Source organism: Glycine soja, chromosome 3 (genome assembly GCF_004193775.1).
Source record: "Glycine soja cultivar W05 chromosome 3, ASM419377v2, whole genome shotgun sequence".
Classification (NCBI taxonomy): domain Eukaryota; kingdom Viridiplantae; phylum Streptophyta; class Magnoliopsida; order Fabales; family Fabaceae; genus Glycine; species Glycine soja.
In genome coordinates this window covers 39794968-39816713 of record NC_041004.1, presented here as the reverse complement: position 1 = coordinate 39816713, position 21746 = coordinate 39794968, and the positions used below count along the sequence as shown (strand labels likewise).

The following is a 21746-nucleotide window of genomic DNA, read 5'->3' as shown; positions in this document are numbered from 1 at the left end:
ACTCATGTAATTATAACATCTTTAAATTATTGATTACTAAAGTAAATTAAATTTTATTAATTTGCATAGGTTAGGCTTTGCAAAAGTAGCACATCACATCCTTCATTAGAAACAAACTAACTTCCATGACTTTGATGTCATCAATTAGGAATAATGATTTGTCATAATTAATGTAAATGCATAACACGAATATAGATGGTTTCTGTGTTATTTGTTTATGAAATGTTGCATATTTGATAAGCAATGTAGACTAAGAGATTTATATTTTTATAAGTGTGGTAACTAACAAAACTTGTAAGACCTGTCCAAGCCAACTTGAGGGTAATTATTTGATTCTTCAAAAAAAAAAACTTATTGTCTTTCCTCAAAACATCGTTCAAGTAACTATTGATATTTTTGAGAACAAATAAAAAATATGAAATAACACCAACAATTACATTAAACACAAAAATTATCAAAATGCTACTTTAGGCTTGAGTTATGCTTCTATTCTGACATGGGAGGTAGATCATCATACTTCCTAGTTATGCTTGTAGTTGATTCTGAAGCCTCAAATGCCTCACTTTCACCATCTATATGTGTTAGATCAATTTGGTTGAATGAAAAGAGTCATTGTTGAAAGCAAGAACAAAAATATATATGCAAAACAATACAAACAAAAAAGTTTGAAGAAACTAAAAGGAGTAAGCCTACCAAATAAGGACTTGACAGATGGCTTCTTTGCTTTTGAATTTTTCTTCCTCAATTCAGCTATAGAGAGAGAAAAAAGAAAAATCAAGAAAACAATAATTATTAACTAGCAAAACATTCTTAAATGTAATAAGCATAAAATTCAAGATTTTTTTTTATTTTCATCGTAAACTCATAATTTATATTATACATCACTACTTGAGAAGTTAGGTCACCTTATTAATTTAAAACTATTGTGTGTGTGTGTGTGTGCATATATATCTCAAATGTTTTATAAAAAAATGAAAGATTGATTGCATTATATGCAAGATCAACAAACTTAATCTTCTTGACCAAGTTATGAAAATAACATGGTTATGTAATGAAAATTATCTTTGTTTACCCATAATTTTAATTAAATTATTGAAAAGTTCATGAGTTATTGAGTTTTCATAAAAAGAAAAGGAAAAAGAGATACATGAGAATGAAATGAATAAAAAAATTGGCAAAGAAAATTTTCTTTTACTTTCTTTGTTAAGTAAAAAAAATGGATACAATTTTCTCTTCTTTAACAAAAAAAGTAAAATTTATTGTTATTTTACATTATTGTACGACTAAAATGCCAAGATAAGATGAATATCTTAAAATTATTAAAATCATCATCCTATAAAAAAGGACACAATTAAAAGTTAACATCTAACAATAATTTTTCTACCTACATTTGAAATTCTTAGCAAGAACAATTACTCTTTACTTTTTTTTAACACATTTGTAACTCACTAAATTAATTCCAGTGAACATGTTTAAGATGAAAAAAATCATAGAAAGTCATTCAATAAGGTATACTAAATTGAAAACCATTCTAGTGATTATTAAAACTTGATATTTATCATTGTAGTCAAACCTCTGTAGGTATACAAATTTATTTTAGTCAATGGTTTATTTATTTATTTACTATTGAGAGATTCTTGACTTTTCAACCATAATTTTTTTATTTTATGTATTTTAAATTTTTTAAAATAAAAATATAATATTCAGTGAATGAAACAAAACACAACTTGTAATCATTTTTACATAATGAATTTAACCGAGATGTTAGTGTGTTACCTATATGTTGACTTAATAACCATTCTTTAGCTTAACATTTATGTTAGAAAATCATAACCAAAAGTTATTGAGATTGTATTTCTTCCAAAAAATTAATACATTTTTTCTTAATAAAAATGACATATCTATCAACAAGTAAAATAGCAAATATGCCCCTTTATTTATTTTTACTTGTTCACTTCAATATATAATATAGATTAAGAAATGTAATTAATATTTTTGCTTATATTAAGATAATTTTTAACTTTCTAAAATAATTTCCATAATTATTTATTCCATTTATTATTAGTGTGCAAAATATTTAAACAAAAAAGTGACAATTAAAATATTAGTATTTAGTATTATCTTGAATTTGTAAGTGGATAGATAAACATAAACAAAAATTTAATTCAAAAGTAGTTAGGTCAAACTCAATAAATTTATGAATTTTATACCAAATATACATTCAAAGAAAAAAGAGCAAAAATATATGTACCCATTCCGGGAACTTGATAGTCGTTGACAATTTCAAAGTTCTTGTATGTGTATCCAACAAAATTCAAGTCTTTAGAAGAAAACATCTATAACAATTCATTAAACAAACCAGGTAAGAGTGAGAAGAAAGAAACATAAGAAAGCATTAGAAATTAACTAACAAAAAACATGAAGATCAAGAATTGTAAGACAAAAGGATATACTAAAATAGACATGCATATGCATACACATATGCTATCAACAATTGAGACTTAATAAGACATCCATTTTTTCTCATTAATTATATTTGAAATGATAATAATATTTTACATAGAAGTAATAATTCTCTTGGGTACGAATTAATATTATTGAAGCTTAAGCAAATATAAACAATCATAACACACAAAACTTAGTAACCCCTAGTATGATAATGTTTCATATTCCTCATTCAACAAACCCAACAAATAAACCCTATTGGTGGAGCAATGAATTAAAAAATTTAAGAAAAATGGATTTATGTTTTATTCGAAAATAGTGAAATTTCATTAATAACGTGCGTAATATCTAAACATAATTCATAATATGGATAAACTTAATTATATTTTTAGTCCCTCGAATTAAAGGGTTTATTTTTCATATTCCTCAAAATTAAATTTTTTATATTTAGCTTCTAAAATTTTAGAAATTCTCTTTTTAATCCTCCCATTAAATTTTGAAGGACTAAAAAAATACAAATTTTAATGACAATGATTAAAAATAATATTTTTTTTAAAAATTTAAAAACTAAAAAATGTATTTTTTAAGGCAGTAGACTAACAAAACATACCCCCAATTTGATGGACTAAACATAATCAAGCCTTATGATTATGAACAAAACTATATGTCAATTCTCTTTTAAAAAAATAAACATTTAAGATTACCTTCCTCCATGGACTAACTCTTGATGATGAGTGAGTTTGACTCTCAGACTACAAAGGTGAAAAGATAAAATTTGAATAATTCAATCATGTGAATAACATTGGATAAATAAAAAAATTGAATGAGAAATAATTTGAAAGACACTTATACCTCTTCAAACTTTTCAAAATTTTGAGTATCTAACTCATCATTGACCTCGGGAATAAAGGCAGCTTCCATTTGATACAATTTATCCCATTCAACACCGTTGAAGAATGGATGAGCCTAATGAGGAATGTAATGAAAAGGTAACTTCTATATCCATATATATATATATATATATAATTTTAGAAAATGACACACTAGACAACACCTTTATTTCATCTGCACCATTTGAACCCAACCTCTGATTAACATCACACAAAAGCTTACTTATAAGATCTTTAGTTTCTGGAGATAACCTTGCTTCTTCAGGAAATCTTAAGTGAGATTTCCAATTTACTATCTACATAAAATAAGGATCTAGATAAATGTATTGTATTAAAATAAAATTTTCGTACTATTATTTTTAAGAGTGGTAAAAAATCAAATGAAAAAATAACATGTTAAAAATAAAGAAAAAAAAATGAAAAACAAACTTATAATTGTATGACTATAAAATATTCAATAATATTATTAACTTCTAAGTACACTTGTTGTGGATAATCCATTTAGGTTTCCCTACTTTTAATACAATTAATAACAAAGAATATGAAATATGTCATACAAGTATACAAGTGTCATTTAATTAGGATCAGAGCATTGATTATTAAACCACCATGTATCAACAATCATTTAGTTAAAAAATATCATTTAGTTAAGACCATGTTTAATAATAGAGAATTTTTTATTGAATCATGCATAACATGACCAGGTCACAACTAGTATACATATCTAGCCTATTAAAGTGAAAGCCTAAGTTTATAAAAAAAAATGAGAATAAAAATGTGTAGTAGACATGACATCTCCAAACTAGGCATAGTTTATTTCATGTAAGAAAATTTAGAGGCAACCCATCAAATTAATATTTGAAAAAATACAATTAAAATCAAAATGACATGGAAAAAGCCATCTTTGGTCTTATTATTACTATCACAAATTTACATGATACCATTTACTTATACATCGATAGCAACTACATTTAATGCAATAACAAAAGTAAAAAAATTAAACAAAAGTAAGATCATGAGTATCATTAAATGCATCTAGAGAAAGAACATAAATTAAATTCAACATTATTAGTTTCAAATGAAAATCAATTATGTTGTGAAAAAAAATGAAAATCAATTATATGTGCTAGAAATTATCCATTAGTGTAAATAATCAAACCATCAATATATTTAACACTGAAATTATGGATTTGAATTAAAAGATTATGAAAGAAAGACAAAAAGTTTTATTCATTAGTGATCAAATAGAAGGACAATCATAAGTTAATTATTATTAGTGGAAAATAAACATATAAATACAATTAAATGCTAAGGGAATAGGCAAACAACTTTACTAAAATTCAAATATAGTTGTTAAATTCATAAGTTAAAATAGAACCAAAAGGAAATGTGAAACAAATGTTAGTCTTTGTACATATATTTACTTCTTTAGAAAATATTACCTTCCTGCATGTTGACATTGGATCATCAGAATAAAAAGGTGGATATCCCACTAACATTTCATACATAATAGCTCCAAGTGACCACCTACAAATTTTATCAAAACAAACATTGTGTTAAACTTAAATATTTAATATTTATTCATAAAATATACATAAGAGTTTTTATTTGCCTTTTTACATACAAATTTAAGGAAGAAGGAAATAAAAGAACAATGTCTTAAACAGTATCTCAACAATGCAAGTAAGAAAGTTGAATGTAAAACTATGTTTGTGGAAACATTATGAAAGGATCATCTGCTACCAAATGAAATAAAATAATAACTTTTGTATTAAGCGTTATAGGTGTTCCATAAAACTTGTTTGAAGTCAAAAATAAAAAGGTTTTCTAGCTTTGTATTCAAACAAACCCAAAGAACAAAGTGAAAATAGTTTAAATATTACCATTCACAAGCACAACACTCACCAATCACATTCCATCCCATAACCCTTTTTCAATAGAACTTCTGGAGCAATATAATCTGGTGTACCAACAGTAGAATACGCCTGCAATATTTATACATTCACATTTACAAGCATACACACAAAAAAAATACTAGATGATTAAGTAAGTATAATTTCAAGAATTACAATTACACTCACTATCATAATAAACAAAAAACAAACCTCTACATAATAGTAATTAACTTACAAGTGTCCTTCTATTTTTCTGCCAATGTTGCAATTTTTCTTGTTGTGTGCGTTTTGGAGCTACATGTTCATTATTTTGTGTAGACCCATTCGCATTTTGACCTGTAGTGAAATCTGTTTCTTTAAGTGTACTACAGTCTAATGGTTTACATAGTCCAAAGTCTGATAGTCTCAAATGTCCATATTTATCAAGTAACAAGTTGTCAGGCTTAATATCCCTGCAATGTGACATATTGAGAAGATTACTTTATAATCTACATTGTACAATTGACAATTTTTGTAGTTCCAAACATATGCAAATATTATTAAATAGATAAATAAATTCAACCCCAAAAGGTTTAAATATCAATTAATTTTTAAAGCTAAATGACTAATTTGGCCTCTCGATCTATTTATATATCTTATTTAATTTGATCCCTTTTATTTAAAGGTCTAATTTAGTAATTTATTTTTAAATGTTTCAACGTGGTTCTTTTTGTTCAATTGAGATAGCTGTTATGTTAAAAAATTAAACATTTTTTTAAATTAAAACTGAATTGGACATTTTGTTAAAAGAAAAATCAAGTTGGATAAAATAAATAAACACAGTAACCAAATTAGTAATTTAACAATTATAATTTTGGAATGCCATGGAAAGTAATCATAACAAACTTTATTTCAAATAATGAGTTTTGTAAATCAATTTATTCCAAGTTCATTGCAACCTAAGTCTGCATGAAATATTTAAATATAGCATAATGGAGAATGCAAGACTAATATGAAGTAAATAGCCAACTTTATATATACCTATGTATATAATTGTGTTTATGTATAGATTCAATAGCTAAAATTGTTTCTCCTACATAAAATCGAGCTTCATCTTCAGTCAAGGTATCCTTTCTCATGAGTAGAGTCATCATATCTCCACCCGGTAGATATTCCATAATAAGATACAAATATTCGTCATCTTGAAAAGAACAATAAAGTTTAACTATGCAATTGCTGTCAACCTCTGCTAGGAGATTCCTTTCAGCTCTAACATGTTCTACCTAAAATAATTAACAGCATTAGAAGTGTGATGACTTCATTATCCTTTAACATAAAAACATTAGTTTGTAGAATATAATGTAGAAGACAAATGGTTGCTAACCTGGCCTCTACGAAGCATTTCTGATTTCTTTAACTTTTTCATTGCATATACATGATCCGTAGCCTTTTCCTTACAGACTCTAACCTAAAACAATTTAAAATTGTATGTTAAGTGGAACTATTAATGGGCAAAGACATAAAAAGATTTTAAAATTGAAAGAACAAATAGTTAATAGACACATACGTACCTCCCCAAATGCACCTTTTCCAATCATAGTTAGTAACTCAAAATCGTCAACACCCATTTTGTGCCTTTGAAGACGCATATATTCAGTTTCTTTTTTCTCTAAAAATTTAAGTAGGTTATTTTGATCTTCCTCGGAGACATCAGCGTCAGCCAACTTCTTTTCCAAGATGGTTCGACTATTATATGTGAGGTATTAGAAAGTTCTATGACATATTTGCCAATCAAACAATTGTAATTTAAATTAATATTCAAGCATAAACACTATTTTTTTTATAGTTTTAACACTATGTTAAATTGTATTAACAATTAAAGTAACATACCGCTCCTTCCTCTCTTGAAGGCTTTTCATTTGTTCCTTGTAGTGGTTCTCAATGTATTGTTTGGCTGCCGTAACCTTTTGTTTTGTGACATTGGAAAGAGATGTATCATCCATAGGCACATTTGGAATTTCATTTGTGCCATTAGTATCATCTTTGTTCCTTGTAGAGGCCCTCAATTTATCACGTGGTTGAAATTTTTGTAACCAACTTCTCGCAGAATCCATTTTTTTTTTTACCAACCACAACCTCAACCACTACCCACAACAACCACTTTCCTTATAACTTTGATTCCCAAAAATTTCAGCCATGATAAACCTACACCATTTTAACATTAAATAACAAAACCACAAAGTGAAAAAATGGTCACAATTGACTCGAGAAACATGCAAGAGTTTTTTTGTCATACCTTAGTTTACCATTTGAAGCATCTGGAAAGGAAAAAAATTAAAATAAAAATTAGTACAAAGAAGTGAAATGATAATTGACGGATTAAAAAACTGAGAATAAGAAATAATTGAATTTGTGGGAAGAAGCTAAGAATTCGGATTGCCATGTATTAGATAGTTATGATTCCATAAAACTGGTGTGAAAGGATCCAACAATGTCGGGGTAAAATGAGTTATGATATGACTTGATTCATTTGAACAAAAACATGTGATTACAAGTCCAACACAACATATAATTAATGTTTATTTTTGTAATTATGATTGTGTGGCTTGTAAAAACTTTTTACAATCTTATTTAGTAATAAGTTTCTATATAATTAAAATTTGCTTACTTATATAATAATTATTTTAAAACTTGAATTTCCAATAATTTCTATTTTTTTATAATACAAGTTTATCAACTTAAAGTCCTTATACGATTATAACAGTGCCAATAAATTAATGTTGCAATATTTCAGAAAGCAATATAAATATATATATATATATATATATATATATATATATTTATTTATATCATGATCCATTAGAAGAGGATTAATGTGACCAATAAGATGGACCTTATAAAAGAAAAACCAAACAAAAAGGTCCATGGGATTCAAAGAATACACACTATAAAATATAAAGTAACAAGTTTGTAATTGAGAACAAATTAATATTAGTTACTATGTAAATTAAGATGGAGAAGCATTGACATAAGAACGTGACAATAACTTAAAGTGGTTGTCTAAGGAGAAGATAATTTTGCTTCTAATATGTAATATGGTGTCTTGTTCGAGGCTCATATCATAATATTTTTTACCATGCCGTCGCAACTACAAGTCAAATGAGGTATTTGGTTTAGGTCCAAAATGATTTAAAATATAAAAATAATATTTAAAATTATTTTTTATTAATTTAAATTGTACTTATACTCCCCGAGATTTTTTGATATTGCACATAATTCCAAGTTTTTTTAACATTTACAATAGTGTAATGTTTTAAAACAAGCAAGGAAGATAAATATAAATGTATGAAGAGTGTCTATGTAATGTGTTTCGGACAATTAAGGAAGTAAATTTAGGAATAAAAAAATGAGAGGTATGAGGAAAATTTTGACGAGACCTTAGGAGTTTAAGTGTAGTTTACTATAAATTTTATTATAACATGATATATTATTTAGGAGGATTATTAAGTGTTGTATAGTAAAAAAAAATAAAAATATTAAAAAAATATATTTATACGATGCACGGGTACCAAGTCTAGTTTGTGATATATAAATTACAGAACTCATTTTGGTCACAAATATAAAGAAAATAATATTTTTTTTATGGTTTTAAATATAAATTTTTTTTAGTTAACTTTACCTTATTTAATCTTATTATCTTTAAAATATCTTTTATTTAATTAAGGTTTTAATTTCAATGATTCATTTTTATTTCTAATATCAATTTTTATAGGTTGAATTTTTTTAATTAAGATTAATGTAATTAAATATAATTAATTTTTTTTAATTAATGTGAATCATTTTTTTCTCCTTATATTTGAAACCAGAGGAAATATAAGTAAGAAAAGGTTTGAAAACAGGATTTACACGGTTTATAAGCACGGAGAAGGGTAGAAATTATAATAGAAGTTTAAATTCAAGAGGGGGTGAAAGATTAAAAAGGGATTGTGAAAATCAGGGGCCATCAGGTCCATAACCAGAGATTTTATTCCTGCTTTCAAAATATTTTGAAAAAACCAAAAATACCCTTACGTATAGTCCATATGGATGAACATGTCTTGAACTTATGACTTTCGATTATTAGTACAATACTCTTTGAGTTAATAGGACAGTTATGTTAAAAAATAATTAATATTACTATATATAATACTAAAATTTTTAATTTATATTTATATATATAAGTTTATATAATAAATTTTGTAACAATTAATTTTGATATAATAATGTATATTTTTTTTACATATATAAATTTTAAATAAAAATCATAGATTTTAATAAAAAATCATTGTAAAACATATTTTTAATAATCCGTATTCGTATGACCCATATGGATTGGTCATATGGGCTATACGGATTAACAATTTGTATAGATCATATGGATTAACAATCCTTATAGATTATACGTAAGGTATTTTTGGTTTTCCATAAATATGCTAGGTGCAGGAAGAAATATGCTCGGTGTAGGAATAAAATCTCCCATAACCAATACCTAAATGACAGGCCCATTCTCGTTGAAACAAAACACTTTGTATAGACCAGAGGATCCGAAAACCTTAAACCCTTTTTCTGGCCTCCATTGCAGGTTTCTACCTCTATTGCTGTTCTTTCCTTCGATCAAGATCAGGTATGTTTCCGAAAACTCTAGACTCATTATTGTTTCCATCTGACGAGCTATGTTTCTGGCAATGATTTCATGTATTTCAATTTTTTTGCAGTGACCATGTATCTTCAGTTTTACATAAACGATAACGGCGACAAAGTCTACACCACTAAGGTGACCTAAGCTTTCTGTGTTTCGTTCTGTAATTTGTCTCTGTCAAAAATGGCTTCTGCACTTAATCTGAGTTGAATTATCGAAGAAACTGCATCTTGTGCTGTATTTTTTGTTATTGTTTTTACTTTTTTAGGACTTGTTGTAACGTAACTGCATCTTGCATGGGTGGTTCACTATGTTTTGAAATGTGTTACTTTTCTTCTTTGCAGAAAGAGTCGCCGGTAGGGCTACCTACACAATCTGCTCATCCAGGTATTTTGCTATTTTTTTTTTTAACAAGCAAACATGTTTAAAATTAAAATTAAGAATGTTTGAACTGAGCATAAGCTATGCCCATAGCAGTACATCATAGGAAATGCCACTGTTCCAGGAATCCGGCTATACTACTGGTACTGTTCCGGCAACAAACCCAAAGCACATGACAATATCTATTTCCCTTCCCCTGCATATAGCATTCCTCTGAGCCCTCCATGACATGAAAGAGAATAAAACCCACCAACATCCCTGTTCTCACCTTTTGGCACTCTATGCTACAATCTTTTAAAACTATCCCACTTATAGCCATCAGAATTAATCTTGCCAATGACCAAATAAAAGGCATAATGACATATTCAATTATATAAGGACCAATGTGACTTCTGGATTTATTTGATAGCTTAAAGATTGCAGTTACTGGTCTCTGTTCCTTTGAATAGCTAATGCGTTTTCACTTTTTATCCTCTAGCATACATAACACCACCATCTATTTGAGCCATAACCAATGTGATCCCGTTCAAACCAGTTCCACCATACTGCGGCTTCCATTGAAAAGAACCCAGTACCTAACACGACCCAATCTTGACTTTTTGCTGACACTTAGTTACCCCCTTCTTATGCGGCTTCCTTGTGGTGTTATGCTAATGGTCTTTTTAGGAGAGTCTTTGTTAGATTTTTAGGAGAGTCTTTTTAGGAGAGGCTTTGTTGCATGCTCTTGATCTTTGTCTTTTTTTGCCCTGTCACGTTTTAGTCTTTATCTTGTATTTCTTCACTTGAGGATTTCTATCTTCTACTTTTGTGATAATTTCATTGTTTACAAGGGAAAAAAAGTGAAAAGTGGAATAAAAATAACACCATTAGACATTTAGACCTAGTACAACTCATTGTTTTGCCTCAAGTGCCATGCCAATTTCAGCATGACATTCATGTTGGATGAAAACTATTGATTGAGAAACATCATCATTATGGCTGATTAAGATGCTGAAATTAGTAGCTTAGGGGTTTAGGGCATGTTTACTACAAGAATTTTTTTTGTATGCCTTGTTTTTACATTTAATCATAAAAAGGTCACATTCTAATTTGTTTCCCATGTTCAACCGTTAGACAACAACTTATTATTTTTACTGCTCCATATAGAATTTTTTGAAGATGTGTTTTTTGCACTCTTTGGATTTTGTCATTGACAGAGAGTTCTCACTGCTTATCGAAAACACTTTCCTTGTTTTGACATCTCTGTCAAATACATGGCAAAGATTATCTAGAATTCATGCTACATTTTCTGTACTTACCTGGTTTTCCTGAACTGCAGCCCGGTTTTCACCCGATGATAAATATTCAAGACAGAGAGTTCTTCTGAAGAAGCGTTTTGGATTATTACCAACCCAGCAGCCACCTCCAAAGTATTGAGTGATGTAGAAGCTCTAAATTTTAAGTGTCTTTTGTTCCATGCGTGGACAGTATTTTGTGAACTAGTGCTGGTGCCTGGTGTCAAGTGATTGAGCCATTTATGCCTTTTGTGTTGTGAACCAGTTACATCAAAATCTGGCTCACGTTATTAGAATGAAGCGACGAATGTTAATTTGCACTAATGGATTTTGAGTTGTGTTTGCAGTCAATGTAATATTCTCAAAATTTTATGTGTTCTCACAATGCATGGGGTTCTTTCCAGCTTTCAAAATGAGATAAAAATGTGGCTAGATAAAACCAGCTAAATGAATAAAAAATAAGATCAAGAGAAATTTTACCTGTGCGAATACTAGTGTATAAGGTGATAGGCATAACCAGGGAAGGGGGTTCAGCCCATTTGATTGAGCAAGGTGCATGAGTATTGTAAATCTTATGGTATTGTCTTCGATTCGAATATATAAGATAAACAATGTAACGGAGAAAAAAGAATTATAAAAAGCATGTATGGATAGTATACTTCTAAAAATAAACATATTTAAAACATCGAATTTAGCTCTGGAACAAATTGATCTAGAAGGGACAACGGAAGTTCGGAATAATATGTGCCAATTGTTATGTAATAATAAATAGTCTTCTGATGCATGTGTCGTTTCTGATACCGAGTTAAATTTGTTTCTGATCATGGAGTCACATAGGCAAATGCTTGTGTCTGGTTTACTGAATTAGCCCGTGTCTGATACTGGTTCGGCCTAGGCATGTTTTCATCATGAGGAAAAAAAGACAAGGGGACTGATTTTCGATGACTACATTCTTTGCAAAACTCAGCTGAGAATATACATGTTTTTTGGTGGTGATTAGGCACTTCAGAATTAGGGAATGCATAATATCACCTTATTTCTGGGCTTATATGCAATATCAGATTGACTTTTTCTGTCTGATATGCCTGACGTAAAATTCGTGTAATATGATTTTCGCATGTATTGGTTTTAGTCGTGTAAGGGCATTATTTTCTTTTGTTTTGTTTGGGTGTTCGGTTGTGTTAGGGCATTATTTTCTTTTCTCTTGTTTAGATTAGAAGTGAAATAAAGAGAAGATAAATAAGAAAAGGAAAATAGAAATAGAGGACAAAAACGTGTTATTTGTATGGATAGAAATAAGAAAAAAAATTCCTCAACTTATTTGAATGACTAGAAAAGAGAGTGACAATAAATATTACAAAAACTATTTATACTAATTAAAAAATTAAATTTTCTCTTGCTTTTGTACTACTTACAAAAACTACTAATAAATAAATACAAACTTTTTGTTATATTAATTTTTATTAATAAAAAATATTTTTATGTTATAAAAATGTAATTAAAATATACTTTTAATCCTTTATTTTATAACGTAAATTTGCTTGTCTTTTATCTTTTAATTTTTTTTTGGTTAGAAACGTGGTTAGTGTTTTACATTTTGTAGTGGTAATGAAATGTATTTTACAACAGTTATAAATCGAGTGTCCGATTCTTTTGCTCATCTTCTTCGACTTCTCTTCCCCTTTTCTCTTATGTGCACAATAGTCAAATTGTTTGTCAAATGTAATTAGAAAATAGCAATTTATATAATGACCAATAGTTATTATTTTGTTAAAATGTATTGAAATATTAATGAAAATAATAAAGCTTTTTACTAAAAAAAAAGTTATTTTTTACATTACACAAACTGAAATACTACTAATTAAAATAATTATAAAACCCATGTTAGACATTAATTTCTGTATTGACATGCAATGGATCTATTTAGGTCCTTTTTATTTTATAGTTAAAAGTTACTTTTTAACAAAAAAAATATAATTTTAATATTTTCTGATTTTTTTTGGCAGTAAGAAAAAACATTTTCTATCAGTAAAAGTTGATTCCTGTTGTTCATGTGAGATAATATGCAAGTAGTACCCTGGTCTAAAACTTTATTGTAAAAAAAAAAAACATTTTCTGATTTTGCGAAGATAGGCATAGTTAAAACGTGGATTCAAGGATATTATTGGAAACTAAAATTAATGCCACGACCAAGACGACGACGACTTCTAGTTCAGTTGCACTCAAGCCACTCCTCACAGGAAGTCGAAGTCTTCGCTTGCCAATTGCATTTCTTCTCAGCTTCTTGCTGCTTCCGCGTATGATCTAATTCTCTTCTTCTCGATCTCAAACCCTAACATAAGCCGATCCGCATCGAAATTGTAAATGCGATTCGTTTTGTTGTTGAAATTCTTCCATTGATCGGTGCAGGAATGGCCCGAAACCTAGGAGGATTGCTGGCGCTACTTTTCGCTGTTTCGATCTGCGGAGCCGTCACGATTCCCGGCCCCGTCTCCGATGCTCACCGTTCCGCCGCGTTAGAGCTCTTCGATGGATCGTTTTCAAGGTCAATTGAACCCTCTCTAGCTCTGTTTTTTCTTGTATAGTTTAATTTGATGCATGTTTAGCTTATTTCTGATATGCATATGCATGGATCCTTGTGTTATAAGCCTCGTAAATGTAACTGTTGTTTCGTTTTCGTCGTGATTTAATTTCGTGAATCAGTTTAACTAGTGAAGAGTTTGTCTAAGTAGAGCTCCGTGAATAGAAATTATGATGATTGTGGCATTCTGACTCTCTGCTGCTATTTAATTATCGTTTTGTTGGCTATTTTAACGTTATTTTTGTTGTCCTTTCAAATGCAACATTGAGATCTAAGCACATCCTAAGACATTGAAAGATTGTTATAGCTCTGGTATAAATTTCCTATTTTATGTCATGGATTGATTTGTTAGGTTTGTATCACTTTGTTGAAATTTTAGACGACTCTATATAAGAAGATAACTCATTTTTATCATCTTATTTGTTATCAGTTTAGAAGAGGCCTATGAGGCACTAAGAGTTTTTGAGATTCTTACGATTGGGAATAAGCCTGATGTGAGCACAACGACTTGCAAGAAAGTAGTGGAAAACCTTGGGTCGTCATCGCCTGTGAAGGATTTGTTCTATGCGTTAAAGGTTAATGACATATTAAAATGCAAGGTTAATGGGGATGTTTTCAAGGTAATTTTGTGCTATGGTTATTACTTTTATGATTTGGTTGCAGCTTGAATGTCATGGCTTATGAAATTTATGTTGGGCTGTTAAATTGCAAGCCTGGAAACTGATGCTATAATTTGTTTATCTTGAAAAGGATATTGCTTTGAGACTTAAAGCCACTGTCAATGATGCGAGTACTTTGGTTGAGATGTACTATTCAATAGGAAGTTTGGTTCTTATAAAGGTAATTCCCAAGACTCTATTTTACTTGGTAGTTGGTAAACCCAGTGGGTTGTTACGTGAGTTTTTATTAGAATCGTCTGGGGATGCTGTGGTGCATTGTTGAAGATTACTTTCCTGTCCTCTATAATCATAGTAATCTGGGCTTTCCTCGTCATCCTGCTAATCTAATTGATATGTAAAAATTCTTTTGGTCCTAATATTAATCTAATATTCCAAAATTTCTCATGTTATGTTATTTTAAATGGTGGAAATGTCTGTCTTTTGGGGACTATTTTTTTTTCTTGACTTGCATACTGCAATTTCATATTATGTTTCATTATGTTTTGTTCCTGCATTTGATCACTTCCTTCTATGTATACAGGACCAGGCTTCTGATGTTGATGTGCTTCTTACTGATGCCGATGGATCCTTCCATTCAATCAAGGTCTGTTTTTATTGTCTTTGGTATTGAGCAATGTGGGGACTTGTTTTGTTTCTTGATAACTACCATTCTGGTCTTGTCTAACATGGCGACAGGAGATTCCCCCTGTTATATTGGTTTTGTTTCACAACTTACATAAGTTTTTGTTGCTGCAATTGCAATTTGAACTGTCATGTGCAATGTGATTTCATGTCCTGCATTAATTGGCAGGCTCTGAGCCAAAGTGATGGAAGGTGGCGTTATAGTTCTAATAATCCAGAGTCTAGTACCTATGCTGCTGGTAATGATTTATATGGCAATGTGTTAAGATTTTTTGTTTTCTGCATTGAAAGTTGAAACTAGAATTATGAAATTCTTGGAAATATTGCTGTTTATCTATAATTATACTGTAAACTTTTCATGCATTTCACAGGATTAGCACTTGAAGCACTTGCTGGAGTGATCTCATTAGCATCTTCTGAAATTGATCAGTCTAGGGTAAAGTCTGAGTCTTGAATTGGTTGCTTGACTTGCTTCACTATTTTAAACTTTTAAAGCTTGCTTAGCTGAAAAGTTTCAAATTATGTCTAAATTCTAAATTTAATGTGGATGAAAGTATTAGCATTATAATAGTATTCCAAATGAAATTGTCTAGAAAGTTTCATTAGAACCTTGTAAACTAAATTACTAAAAGTTAAACACCAGCTGGGAACTGTTAAATGGAAATGCGATTAAATGGTTAGGCAAAGTGATAAAAAAAGTTTCAAGAAAAATGTAGCCTTTTTTTGACATGTATAATGAATCTAAGGTTAAAGTGTTAAACTTACTAGTGCTGCATTTTTTAGACAACTTTTTGGGTTTTGCTTTACTTGCTTTTGTTGTTTATGATGCATCTTGTGGCCATAATTTATCCTAGGAATCTTGGCACTTCTATCGATATCTTATATCAGTTCCTTTTTGTCAGGTGAATACAGTGAAAAATGATATATTGAAGCTTTTCGACAGCATTGAGAAATATGGTATGTGTACCTTTGCTTTTAACTTTGTTGAAATTAAAATTCCAAATAATAATTTTAATTTATCCAAATGGACCTTAATTGTTTGTTACTACATTAAATGATTCTGCTGTTCATTATACCACATTCCTCATCTTTTTGGCCTAAGATGAACATATTATCTCTTTTTCAGATGATGGAACATTCTATTTTGATGAGAAATTTGTTGGTGGACGTGAGCATCAGGGTTCTCTTTCCACAACTTCTTCTGTTGTTCGAGGGGTTACAGCATTTGCTGCTGTAACTTCTGGAAAAATAAATGTATGTGGAGTGTCAGGGACTATATTATATTTTTTTATTCTGTTAGAATTTTCTGTTGATGTTTTGCCTTTGCATTTCCAGCTTCCAGGGGATAAAATATTGGGTTTAGCAAATTTTTTCCTGGGAATTGGAATCCCAGGAGATGCCAAGGACTTCTTCAATCAAGTTGAATCATTAGCTCTTCTAGAGAACAACAAGCAAGTGCATTTCTAAGAACAATCCATTATTGAAAAACACAACTCTTTTCTTCTTCTTTACTGATACATTGATCTCTTCATCATATTCAGTAACAATATGTACCTTGGATTTCTTCTTGTGGTGTAGGGTTTCGATCCCATTGGTACTGTCACTTCCTGCAACGGTTTATTCATTATCCAAAAAAGATCAGCTCAAGGTATTAAAGTCTTTATTTTGTGGGTATTGTAACTAATAGATCTTAGGAATTAGGAATTAAAGATTGATGATGGTGTACACTGGCTTTCTGAACACCTTACAAAATTTGTACATTCTTTTTTAACAAAGAAGAGTAGAGAAAATTCTTTAGCCCTTTGGCTTTTATTCAATTTTGGCCTGATCCATCCTTTAAGTATACATTTTCAGCACCTGTCAAAATTCAGTGTTGGTGAGTCAAAATCCAGTAGTTTCTAAAATGATTACTGATATGACTCTTAGTTCTTTCACTTCCTGTAATTTCTTTTGAATTCTTCCATGTTATGCTCTCCTTTGTGCCATTGCCTTTTATTCTGTTATGGAGCTTAACAAGCCCTCCCATTTGCACTTTTTCCCCACTTATTGCTTGTTGATTCATTTACATGAAGTACTACATTAACATCTCATGCATCAGTTGGTTGGGTTAATCATTCATCAACCTTTTTTTATAATTATGCAGTTTTCTGGTTCTCAATTACACTTGGGAAAACATGACAAATTTCTATTTCAAAATGAATCAGGTTAGGGTGAACACTGTACTTGGTTCAGCTGCACCACCTTTAACAGTTAAGCTTGTGCAAGCTTTCCGCTCTAACGCTAAAGATTCAGCTATTGAGAGCAAGGTGAGTGAGGATTCTCAACAATTTAATTTGAGGAGTGGGGCCTAATAATCCCCCCCTCTCTATTGTGCTATCATTTGGTTTGAGGAATTATTTCTTATCTCTGGTGTGTTCTACTTTCTGTTGTTTGAAACACTGCTCATGTTTCATGATACAGGAGCTCCAATATGATCAAAATAATGGAATTCATTTCTTGGAAGCTTTCCCAGACAATGTAGATGTGGGAACTTATGTGTTTGTTTTTGAGGTACCTGCTTGTTAAGTTTAGTGAATATTTTTCCATTAAGTTGCATCAAGGTGTATTTGTATCAGCCCGTCAACTATTTTAAGCCCGTTTTGTAGATTGCACTTCACGATTCTGCTGGTGAAAAAGTTTATGCTACTGGAGGCCAAATTCATGTACCAATATATGTCACTGGCATTATTAAAGTCAGCAATGCTGAAATTGCTGTTCTTGACAGTGATCTTGGAAGTGTTGAAACCCAGAAAACGTATGTATTTATTTTTGGTTTAAAAAGTTTTCTGAAGTTATGTTTAGAATCAGTCTGCTTAATTGCAGTGATTTTGATTTATTTTGGTTAATGTATAAAATTTAAACTTTGAGTAATGTATTTAACTGTTAGTAACTCTTTTTCATGTTTTTATTTCTTCATTTTCAATTATCATATTGCTATCCAGGCTAGATTTGGCTGGAAATGATGATGTTTCACTCTCAGCTAACCACTTGCAAAAGTTGCGCTTTTCTTTCCAGTTGACAACACCTCACGGTCATGCTTTTAAGCCTCATCAGGTCTGTAGTAGTTGCCTTAGACCTTCTAAATGAAAGCCATTTCAATGCTCTGTTTATTGAGGAATTATTCTTCTGCAGGCATTTTTCAAGTTGAAGCATGAGACAAAGCATGAACACATCTTTGTGGTTGGAAATACTGGCAGGAAGTTTGAGATTATTCTTGTTAAGTATCTTTTATTACATAGTTCTTTGTCTAGGTTTAGATGCTCTTCTTGTGTGCTCATTAAGTTTGTTATAATTTGCCAAGTGTTCAATAATTTGTCTTAGTGCTGTTCTTGCTTTGCTCATATTTTGTAATTTTGGGTCTCAGGATTTTCTTGGTTTGGTGGAGAAATTTTATTACCTCTCTGGCAGATATGACATTGAGCTGACTGTTGGGGATACTGTCATGGTATCTTGCGCATTTTGTTTAGTCAATTTTCCCTTTACCCCATAATACAATAGGCAATCTAAGCAAAAAATATTGATGGTTTCAGGAGAACTCTTTCTTACGGCTGCTTGGTGAAGTTGATTTAGATCTTCCCGAAGCACCTGAGAAGGCAGCCCGTCTTCCTCCACTCCCTGTCGATCCTTACTCAAGATATGGGCCCAAAGCCGAGATAGCCCACTTATTCAGGGCTCCAGAAAAGCGACCACCCCAGGAACTCTCTCTTACTTTCTTGGGTTTGATCCTTCTGCCATTTATTGGCTTTTTAGTTGGGGTAAGTCTTGTGTGAATAATTCTCCCCGGAAAGTAGCACACGATTGTTGATACCTTCAAGAAAAAAGGCAGTGTAGATAATGTGAAAAATAAGATAAGTGGAAAGAGAATCTGCAGTGAAGTTATCTAGAAATGATAATATATTTTTACTTTAAATTTACTTTTATGACTGATTTTTATTAGATGACTAATATTTGAATGAATTTTATCAAAGAAATATTGAATTATATGATTTTGTAAACAAACCATCCAAAATTATAAGCTGTTAGCAAAATATACATAAATGATTTTTATATTATATTTCTTACATGGCCCCTCATGCAACAACCCATTGTGCTTGAAGTGTGGACAATGCACTGGCCCACCAAGGTTGTGCTGAAATTAAACTTGTTTTTTAATTAGAAGAATGGGGGTGACATGGATCGAACTCAGACCCGCTTGGTCACAGAGGCTTTGATAGCACATCATAAACCAGCAATCCCTAAAATTTTAGCTGTTAGACGTGAATGGCTTTTATATTATATTTCTAACAACAGTGATGATTTTTTGGGAACTTTTGGGATAAAAACTGAAATCTGAAACCACACTGTTTTCTTTATCTATAGCAGGGATATGCCTATTTTTCTCGTTATAATTTGGGAAATTGAAACTCATTGGTGAATCTGAATTTGATAACATAGTCACAAATTAAACTTTCTGTTTCTCTCACCACCTTTCAAACCAAGTCACTCGCTCCCTTGTTAACATATATTTGGAAATAGATATGGTTTAAAATGAGAGCAAGGGGTCTTATTTGCTAAGACACCAAAAAACATATTTTAAATGTGGAGCAGTATCTTGTCTTATGAAAGATAGTATTTCTAAAGATTCAAGATTTAATGTTTGAAAGACTGCTTTAAACTTGCAAGATTTCTATGGCTATTGGGCCTCTATATGAGTCTAGTAGTCTGATGCCTTTTGGTTGCTATTGCTAAACTTTCAAGTTGTATATTTCCAGTCTAAAGGCTTTGAATTTATGTGTAAAAACATATGTTTTCTTCACTTTATCAAAGAAACATATATGATTGTCTTAGCACCTTCCTTCAATGTTGTTGCAAGTTGCATCTATAAAGTTACTTGTACTGGTTTTCCTTCTGTGTTTTTTCTTATGATTTGGTCTATCTTCCTTTGTCAGTTAATATTTGTCATTCTCTTTGATATCATTTACAGCTGTTACGCCTGGGAGTGAACTTGAAGAATTTTCCTTCTTCAGCTGTACCTGCTACATATGCCTTCTTATTCCATCTTGGCATTGCTGCAGTTCTATTGCTTTATGTACTTTTCTGGTTGAAGGTATGCCTGCTTTTTTATTCTATTGAACATGTTTCCATGAATTTCTTCTGTGGTGATATTTATTTTTCCATATAAAGTAAACGTGATTCATTATCAATGAGAATCACTGTCTCCTGTAAATTTTGATAATTAGGATTAAATAAAATGCTTGATTAGCAGAGCTGGTAAAAGTGGTCTAATTAAGTTTCTGGTGGAACAATTTTCTCTCTCTCTTGGCAGGGCAATATTTACCACACTTTATTCCACCTTTTTTCTATATGAAATACTTGTCCGCTGATTTTTTTTTTTGTTCATATGCAGCTGGACTTGTTCACTACACTCAAAACTGTAGGATTTTTGGGAGCTTTTCTGTTGTTTGTGGGACACAGAATTCTTTCCCATCTCGCTTCAACATCATCTAAGTTGAAGTCTGCATGAGTAAAAGGAAGATTATCTATTTATAAAGACATGACATGATAATGTGTTTTTCCTTGAAAAAATGATACTAATCCAATTTTGTAGGACTTTGTTGTACTAGTTCGTAACGAATTTAGAGCTCAATTATATCAAGAGAAAAGTTTTATCATGATCTCGCCTTATCTTGATGAAAGTCATTGACATACACCACTATGCTTGACATTTTTTTTGGCCCCCAAACACCATATGCTATCATGGTCCATATCATGTAATCTCTCCCTACCTACTTACTTCAGCTTCAACTAACGTATTGCTTTTTATAGATAAATGTTTGTGTAAAGTGTTGTAGTTTTGGGGATTCTTGTTTACTATCTACTAATTTCAGCGAATTTTAAGGGTGGACAGTTTTGGCCGGTGGATATAGATTTGGCTTAGGCTCCTTTGGGAACACGTGGATGGATCGTGTAAATGCGATGAAGTGATTTGTTTCAAGATGTTCTTCTAAGTTTGCTATGATAGTCCTTCCTGTGTGCTCAAATTGTTGCCAGCACGAACATGCAGCTATGATAAATTCGAATCCTGCCCTCCCAAATCCCCTTCCCTCGCCCCTTAGACCCAAAATAGATGTTATGATAAAGAATGTTTGACTTTAAGAATTAGATACTACCTAACTAGTTGTAAAGAATCATGATTGGCACAACTATTTTTGGTAGACTAAATTTGTGATTTTAATTAGTTTATGTATTTAAATGTGGTTGGCCAAGTTTCATAGATAAAGATGTGATTGACCAAACAATAGTG

General features: G+C 30.6%; 3 protein-coding genes across 4 annotated transcripts; 2 read left to right on the top strand and 1 right to left on the bottom strand.

Moving 5' to 3' along the window:
* Positions 1–350: 350 nt before the first annotated feature.
* On the bottom strand, positions 351–7406 carry LOC114405534 (serine/threonine-protein kinase tricorner-like). The gene is made up of 13 exons (XM_028368016.1): positions 7100–7406; positions 6781–6955; positions 6594–6677; positions 6251–6492; positions 5466–5682; positions 5241–5320; positions 4778–4862; positions 3500–3631; positions 3298–3411; positions 3150–3197; positions 2252–2336; positions 694–750; positions 351–572 (listed from the first exon to the last, which is right to left on the bottom strand). The coding sequence occupies exons 1-13, from the start codon at positions 7321–7323 to the stop codon at positions 487–489; spliced, it is 1629 nt and encodes a 542-aa protein (XP_028223817.1). The 5' UTR covers positions 7324–7406; the 3' UTR covers positions 351–486.
* A 2311-nt stretch (positions 7407–9717) lies between these two features.
* LOC114406937 (H/ACA ribonucleoprotein complex subunit 3-like protein) lies at positions 9718–11945 on the top strand. The gene is made up of 4 exons (XM_028369817.1): positions 9718–9872; positions 9964–10022; positions 10232–10274; positions 11587–11945. Exons 2-4 carry the CDS (start codon positions 9969–9971, stop codon positions 11682–11684), a joined length of 195 nt encoding a protein of 64 aa, XP_028225618.1. The 5' UTR covers positions 9718–9872; positions 9964–9968; the 3' UTR covers positions 11685–11945.
* A 1740-nt stretch (positions 11946–13685) lies between these two features.
* LOC114406936 (dolichyl-diphosphooligosaccharide--protein glycosyltransferase subunit 2-like) lies at positions 13686–21695 on the top strand. 2 transcript variants are annotated; one of them, XR_003665557.1, is made up of 21 exons: positions 13694–13839; positions 13952–14087; positions 14554–14743; positions 14874–14963; positions 15324–15386; positions 15594–15663; positions 15796–15860; positions 16327–16381; positions 16551–16678; positions 16760–16875; positions 17003–17072; positions 17629–17730; positions 17885–17974; positions 18070–18218; positions 18406–18517; positions 18596–18679; positions 18828–18908; positions 18994–19218; positions 20427–20549; positions 20850–21213; positions 21351–21695. XR_003665557.1 is itself a non-coding variant. In XM_028369816.1 (20 exons), exons 2-20 carry the CDS (start codon positions 13954–13956, stop codon positions 20964–20966), a joined length of 2064 nt encoding a protein of 687 aa, XP_028225617.1. In that variant the 5' UTR covers positions 13686–13839; positions 13952–13953; the 3' UTR covers positions 20967–21695. The 2 variants fall into 2 exon arrangements, 1 of the variants encoding a protein (XP_028225617.1); XM_028369816.1 differs by having other exon boundaries at positions 13686–13839; positions 20850–21695.
* The last annotated feature ends 51 nt before the right edge of the window (positions 21696–21746 follow it).